The sequence below is a fragment of the Macaca thibetana genome, chromosome 4 (genome assembly GCF_024542745.1).
Source record: "Macaca thibetana thibetana isolate TM-01 chromosome 4, ASM2454274v1, whole genome shotgun sequence".
Lineage (NCBI taxonomy): Eukaryota > Metazoa > Chordata > Mammalia > Primates > Cercopithecidae > Macaca > Macaca thibetana.
In genome coordinates this window covers 132,568,786-132,576,523 of record NC_065581.1, presented here as the reverse complement: position 1 = coordinate 132,576,523, position 7,738 = coordinate 132,568,786, and the positions used below count along the sequence as shown (strand labels likewise).

The following is a 7,738-nucleotide window of genomic DNA, read 5'->3' as shown; positions in this document are numbered from 1 at the left end:
TCTGTCTCCACAAAGTCTTTCAAGTTTCCTCTCTTCCAGATCAACCTGATCTGAATGATTTTTCCTAAAATTATGAACTTAAATTCTGTTTCTACTTGCTAATCTTGATGGCATTCCCTCCAATCGTACCGTAGATTCTCTTTCCGATCAAAAGCTTTCACTCCACCTATTTCATGCACCATTGTATTTTTTAAAAAACACGCTCAACAACCTGCTATGTAACTGGATTACTCACACGTTGCTGTTGGGAATGTAGGGTGGTACAGCCACTCTAGAAAACAGCTTAGCAGCTCCCTGAAAAGTGAATCATGGCTCCACTCCTTTCCCGCGCTGGGTGGCAGCCAGGCAGGGAGGCAGGGCAAGATCATAGCACCTCCTTTACCCTCCTTATCCTTCCTCTGGGGATGCCTGACAGGACAGGAATTTAGAGGCCCCAGTAGGGGAAGAAATTCTTTACGAGTTATTTCTTCAGTTTCTTATAAGCTAAACCATTAACCACAGTGACTACCTGCAAAAACAGAATAATGGAAGTCTGGCATTTGTCTGCATTTTTTAAACACCCCAAAATGTGAGTCTTATGCCATTGTTCTACTGAATGGAGTTTGTTTATATGGAAAGATCAATTCATGAAAAATATCAAATTGGAAATTCTCACTCTTCTGAATCATCTCACCAAAGTTTTCAGTGCTGTGTTATAAGAAATTCCTACAGCTATATGAAAGAAGAAGCTGTGGGCAGATCTTAAGATAATTTAAGATATTAAAGATAAATTTAATAAATTTGTTATTAAGATAAATTCTTAATTCTCACAGTTATGTGAATGAAGAAGCTGTGGGCAGATCCTTCTTTCCCATGCAGTTCTTTCCAATTAATAGTGTTGCTTTACTACAATAATACTGTTTTTTCAGAAGATGCAGTAGCAAGCATACAATTCAATGCCGTAGTTCTCTTACTGCATATGATTGCCTACTTCCTAATTCACATCCCTGTCTCCCTCACTAAACCATGTTCCAGAACTACAGGCTGGACCTACCTCACTAACAACCAAGACACGAACAACCAAGCCATTCGCATTTTTATCAGATAAGTAAAATAAAGAGACAAAAGCCAACCAATAAATATGATGATAGAACAGAAAACAGTAGAAGAAAAAGCATAGCTAAAAGTTTTGAAAATATACGGAAAAGAAAAGGTATTAGTACTATTCTCAAACGAAAAATTTATCTACACTGGTTTTAATTATCTTAAAAGAAAAAAAAGAAACCTACCTGTATTTATGCAGCAACTGATTTCATGGCTGTCATTTTTTAAATTTACAATAAGGTTAATTGACTGGTTTGGTACTCAATTTTTGTCTTGACTGATAAACACTTACAAATGATATACTGCTTTTTGTGTCTGGCATGCTATTGTTGACCTTTTGTCAACATGAAATACACTCTGAATTGTTTTAATACTGATGATAAAATTGCACTGAACTACAAGTCAAAATTTGTTATGACATCATGTTTTCCTAGATGGTCCCTTGTAATACTCAACTATAAGTAAGCTGGGATTAGAAGTCCGGCTGTAGGTTTTCTAAAAGAAACTAGTGCAAATATTTAGGAGTTGCAAGCTGCTCTTAACAAAGACTGGCTGTGCGGACTTTAGTTTCCTTTGTTAATACTTTAAATAACATTTTAGCTTCTCCATGTAAATATGTTGTGTCTGAGCCTCCCCCTCCTGTGGGTTTGTTTCATAAAACAGGGTCATGTGACAGTGATACCAAAGAAAAGGTGAGTATCATGGGACTACCCTGTGGATAATTTCCTTCTGATATGAATGTGTAGAGATATTTCTCAATTATTAATTGCACTTAATGAAAATTAATTGGCTATGTAAGAATTTATCACCCACGTCTTTTCCAGCTAGGTTAGAGAGGGTATCTGTGACATATTTAAATCTTGATCATTAAAAAATAAGTAAATAGGTTGTTTTTTTTTTTCTTTTTTGAGACAGAGTCTTGCTCTGTCGCCCAGGCTGGAGTGTAGTGGCGTGATCTCCGGCTCACTGGAACCTCCTTCTCCCAGGTTCAAGTGATTCTCTAGCCTCAGCCTCCTGAGTAGCTGGGATTATAGGTGTGCGCCACCATGCCAGGCTAATTTTTGTATTTTTTGTAGAGACGGAGTTTCACCATGTTTGCCAGGCTGTTCCTGAACTCCTGACCTCGGGTGATCCGCCCACCTCGGCCTCCCAAAGTGCTGGGATTACAGGCATGAGCCACCATGCCTAGTCAGATATTTAACTAAGGTATGATATTTAATATTTATTGTCAAAATCAAGTTTCTTGTCTAAAATAAATTAGTTGAAAACAAACAAACTAATCATGCAGTTATCATGCAACCCAGTAGTTGTATTGCTGGGCATTTATTCCAGGGAAATGAAGTCTTTTTTTTTTGAGACAGAACCTCTTGCTATCACCCAGGCTGGAGTGCAGTGGCGTGATCTCGGCTCACTGCAACCTCCCCCTCCTGGCTTCACGCCATGCTCCTGCCTCAGCCTCCCAAGTAGCTGGGACTACAGGTACCCTCTACCACGCCTGGCTAATGTTTGCATTTTTAGTAGAGACAGGGCTTCGTCGTGGTAGCCAGGATGGTCTTGATCTCCTGACCTCATGATCTGCCCACCTCAGCCTCCCAAAGTGCTGGGATTACAGGCGTGAGCCACCACGCCCGGTGAGAAATGAAGTCTTATGCTTGGTACCCCACCCTCTACCCTAGCCCCTGGCAAAAAAACCAAAAAACCTGTTTCTAAATGTTCATAGCAGCTTTATTTGTAACAAATAAAGTAGTATTCCATTGTGTCATATAGCCACCCAATGGAATACCACTCAGCAACTTAAAGAACTGAACTATTGATACATGCAACAATGCCAATAGAATCAAGGGCATTATGCTGACTGAAAAAAGTCAATCCAAAAAGTTCCATACAATACGATTTAATTTATACGTTTCTTAAAAGGACCAGATGATAGAAATAGAGAATCGATTAGTGGCTGCCAGAAGTGAAGATGGGAGGGAAGTGGATGTGGCTACCAAAAGGCAACACGAAGAATATGGCGATGGGAATGTTCTGTATCCTGGTTGTGCTATTGTACTATAGTTCTGCAAGATGTTACCATTGGGGAAACTGGGGAAAGAATACTCATGATATTTTTCTATTATTTCTTACAACTGCACGTGAATTAACAATTATCTCAAAATTGTTAAAGTTTAATTTTTAAAAACGATCTGTAATTTGTATTTATCCTTTATAGTTTTCTTTTGGATTGATTTACGTATCATATTATAATGTATAGTTTGCAATATGATCTTAACATAAAAGATACCTTTTATTACTAACATATTCCACATTTGGTTATATAAAATATTCTCATTATTAAAAAGGTTCTTTTAAGCTACTCAGTCTCATTACATTTAGAAGACTATAAATATATAAAAATATAAACACATACACAGAGATTTCCCTTGATAGTTTTGACCTACCTTTTGGTTTCCTTGTTCAAAGTGTTCTTTCCTCTGTCTTTTCTCATATTTTAAAACTTTTCTGTCACTTATCTTTTTTTTTTTTCTTTTTTTAAGACGGAGTCTTGCTCTGTCACCAGGCTGGAGTGCAGTGGCCTGATCTCGGTTCACTGCAACCTCTGCCTCCTGGGTTCAAGCAATTCTCCTGCCTCAGCCTCCCAAGTAGCTGGGACAACAGGCGTGCACCACCATGCCCAGCTAACTTTTGTATTTTTAGTAGAGATGGGGTTTCACCAGGATGGTCTCGATATCTTGACCTCGTGATCCATCCACCTTGCTCTCCCAAATTGCTGGGATTACAGGCGTGAGCCACTGCTCCCAGCCCACTTATCTTAATACTTGCAAAATTTCAAAATGAGAAAGGGGTAAATTTGGTTTTGTATGTAGCATCTTTAAATACAATGCTATCCAAAGGAAGTATTGAGAGCAGTGTATTGGGAATGGGAATGAAGGAAGTTCTCTCCCCAGAGAGCCGGTGCAGGGGGCCAGGGTCACATTCTGTCCTGGCACTGCTCTGGGAAAGGAACTGCAGGCCATTTGTCCTCCTCACATTGGATCACACTCTGTAGGTTCAAGAGTGAAAGGCTTGAGGGGACAGGGAAATGAAGAGATCACAAGACAGATGTACATCCAGTCTTGACACTCAATGCCAGGCAGTCTTCCAAAGCCATCCTCTCCAACCCTTGGTATTGTCCTCCTTTTCCATATTTTTGGTTTTGGTGGTATGCAATGACAAACCATGGCGGCTTGAACTTTTGCCACTTCAGGATCCATTTTGCTCCTCTTCTTCCCCAATTCACTAGCAGTCACCACCATCCACCCACACCCTCAAGCCAAAACCTAGGAGTCCTCCTAGATTTTTCTCTCCTCCCTCCACATCAGCACATTCTGTTGGTTCCACTCCCAGATAGAGCCTTTTCTCTCCATCACCAACTCCCTGGTCCAAACCATTATTGTCTCTCTCAAATCTTCCGAGTTTCCCCCTCCATTCCCATTTACCATCCCTATCCCCACCCACTCACTGTCCACATGCAGACAGAATCAGATTCTGGCATCACCTCCAGTTTACTAGACTCCAGCCAGCAGACCAAGCCTCATCTTTGACCATGTCAAGCCCTTGTGCACATACTACGGACTGTCCTCTGTCAGAATGAATGAATGGTGGCTACATTCTACTCCTTCAGATCGCAATTCAAAGGTTGCACTTCCACGGACTTTTTCAAATTAGGCACCCACATCTAAACAACTCTAGCCAACTGCTCTATCACATCACCATGTTTTTTTTTTTCCTTCTTAGCATTTCTGTAAGATAACTGGAGAGTCTGATATTTACTTGTTGTTTGTCTCTTTCACCAGTATAAGGTACATAAAAGCAGAAATTGTGTTTATCTTGATCACAGCCAAATCCCTAGCATCTGGCACAGTGTCAGTCCAGAGAAGACATTGAAAAGATATTTTTGAATGAATACATAAAACCATTTCTTCTTTTAAAACATTACTGTAAATGTGGCTACTACACCATGAAAATAGGTCAAGAAGCATGAGAGTTACACAATAGACATTTATTCACTTTAACAACATCATGGATTTCACACGAAGTTGGAGGAAGCCCTTCCCTAACAAAACAAGCATTTGCATTAGGGGAAGGAGGCTGACCTGCTCTAGGGATGAAATACATCTACCAAGAATATGGATAAAAACAAAAACAAAACAGATGGCAGAACCAAAAAACAGAGACATTAAAGGAAATGAACAACGTTATACCAAGTAATGTTTATAAATCCAGATCATAAGTGAACATAAGTTACAAAAATGGAAGCTGTAAGTATTGTTATTCTTGTACTTTTCACACAAACAGACTTTTTAGAAACGTTTAAAGCCAGGGAGTGCTAGAGAGTTTCTGTATGGCAGGCAAGAATTCTTCCTTTTGAACAAGACCGAAAAACCTCAGGACAAAGAGAAAGTATATCTTTTAAAAACTGATTTCATAGTAATGTTTCTATATATTTTGAAGCACCTTTATATATTTAGAGCATATCAAATTAGTTCATTTATTTCCCTGTTCATAAAAAAGTACATTCACAGAATTAGTGTACTCAGAATAAAAAATAAACAGAGGAAATGAGAACTAACTCAAGTTAATAACAACATCTTCAAGGACAAGTTTGGTCACTTAACAACTAAGTTTTGTTTTGTTTTGTTTTGCTTGTTTTTAATTACCTCTTTCATACTTAATATTTCAAATATAGCTAGTTCAGCAGGACTGCTTTTCAGTATCACAGTAAGTACAACCCAATACAAGATCATCCAAAAACACGTTGACACTTCCAAGACACTGGCATGGGGTCCACGGAGTTTTGTGCGTAAAATTTTAGAAACCCTTCCTACAGTGATGTTTAAGGCCAGAAGCATTTATTTCTCAACTTTGTATCAATCCAGGATCCATCAGACTAGGTTTCATTAGGCAAGAGAGTAGTTCGTTCCTCCTCCGTGCCGAGGATGTTTTGAGATTTAGACCTACATTGAAGGAAAGAGATGAATATCAATATTTCTCATCTTAAACACAAATAAACAAACAAACATAAAACCAGTACCTGTATCTCCATCCAACTATCTTTTTAAAAAAGTATCTACTGCCTGGACGCAGTGGCTCACGCCTGTAATCCTAGCATTTTGGGAGGCCGAGGTGGGCAGATCACTTGAGGTCAGGAGTTTGAGACCAGCCTGGCCAACATGGTGAAATCCTGTCTCTACTAAAAATACAAAAATTAACAGGGCATAGTGGCCCACGCCTGTAATCTCAGCTACGTGGGAGGCTGAGGCAGGAGAATTGCTTGAACCCAGGAGGCAGAGGTTGCAGTGAGCTGAGATTGTGCCACTGCATACCAGTCTGGGTGACAGAGCAAGTCACCATCTCAAAAAATAAAAATTAAAAGAGTATCTACACAACTGATGAGCCTCAGAGTGCCTAGAAATCCACAGACTGGAAGAATAAATGTAAAATGTTATTTATTTTCCACTTGCACTGGCTAACTTTTAAAGAGAGAAAAAAGCCCCCAGATTGACCATACCTTCTTCTCCTTGAATACTCCAGTAGATAAAACAAGCCCATGGCTAATCCCTTAAACACAATTAAAAGTACTGATTAATGTGAATTTTCCAAGTCAAGTTTTTCCACAAATATAAGGAAAATGAAAATAAAAGACTCATTACTCACACTTATCAGAGCCCATAGACCTTGTATAGCTGCTGCCCATTCAAAACCAATTTTCTCATACAGAAATCCACCCAGCGTTGGTCCTAAAAAAGCACTAACAACAGAAAGAAGAAAAAGTATTCAATAGTGCAAAAAATAAATAATTACTTCATAAAAAGCTACATGATCCTTCAGTTGTGAGTATTCATAAAATTGGAAGATAAGTACCAAAGAAAAAACTAATTCCTGGACACAGCATTCAGTAAAAGAAAATAATTCTACCTGATAATGACATTCAAAATTTTTTAACAATTGTGAAATTATTACTGCTTCTGAAAAGTAGATGGCTTACATCAAAATAAAAAAGATGAAACAGGTTTAAAAAATTCTTTATATTATTCTATTCTCAGTATTTGCAACTAATATAACTCAATTCAAAACAATATATTACATTGGTTAGCATAGTTACCCTTCTGGTAGAAGGTAAAAATAAGCAAATGAATAATAAATGAATAAACTGTAAAAATCAGAGACATGTTTCTATTAAAGGAACTTATAAATATCACTTAAATAAGATAAAGTATATGAAACCATTTTGACTAAGTATTAAACTGTTGGTATAGGCATTGATTGTCAAGTGAGAGGGTATGGATTAGAACTCTGGCTTTCCCCTAGAGGAACTGTTTGTCTTTGAGAAACTCATCTGATCTCTCAGTGTTTCAATTTCTTCATCAACTAAAATAGGGATAGTATTAATATTTTCCATCTTGCAAGTATGAATGAAATTAAAGGATGCTGGGCACAGTGGCTCATGCCTATAATCCCAGCACTTTGGGAGGCCAAAGCAGGCAGATCACCTGAGGTCAGGAGTTCAAGACCAGCCTGGCCAACATGTTGAAACCCTGTCTCTACTAAAAATACAAAAATTAGCCAGATGTGGTGGCTGGCACCTGTAATCTGAGCTACTCAGGATGCTGAG

The 7,738-nt window shown here is 38.5% G+C and overlaps 1 protein-coding gene across 6 annotated transcripts in view; it reads right to left on the bottom strand.

The window, feature by feature from the left end:
• Positions 1-5,104: 5,104 nt before the first annotated feature.
• Positions 5,105-7,738, bottom strand: part of SLC18B1 (solute carrier family 18 member B1) — a 29,848-nt gene continuing 27,214 nt past the window's right edge. For 4 of the 6 annotated variants that reach the window (XM_050787995.1, XM_050787998.1, XM_050787999.1 and 1 more), the window contains 3 exons: positions 6,781-6,874; positions 6,635-6,684; positions 5,105-6,080 (listed from right to left, as the gene is read on the bottom strand). In XM_050787995.1, coding sequence (XP_050643952.1) covers positions 6,014-6,080; positions 6,635-6,684; positions 6,781-6,874 — 211 coding nt within the window. In that variant the 3' untranslated portion in view covers positions 5,105-6,013. Of the gene's footprint in view, positions 6,081-6,634; positions 6,685-6,780; positions 6,875-7,738 lie in introns of those variants that run through there. The other 2 variants (XM_050787996.1, XR_007725059.1) reach the window with 2 other exon arrangements.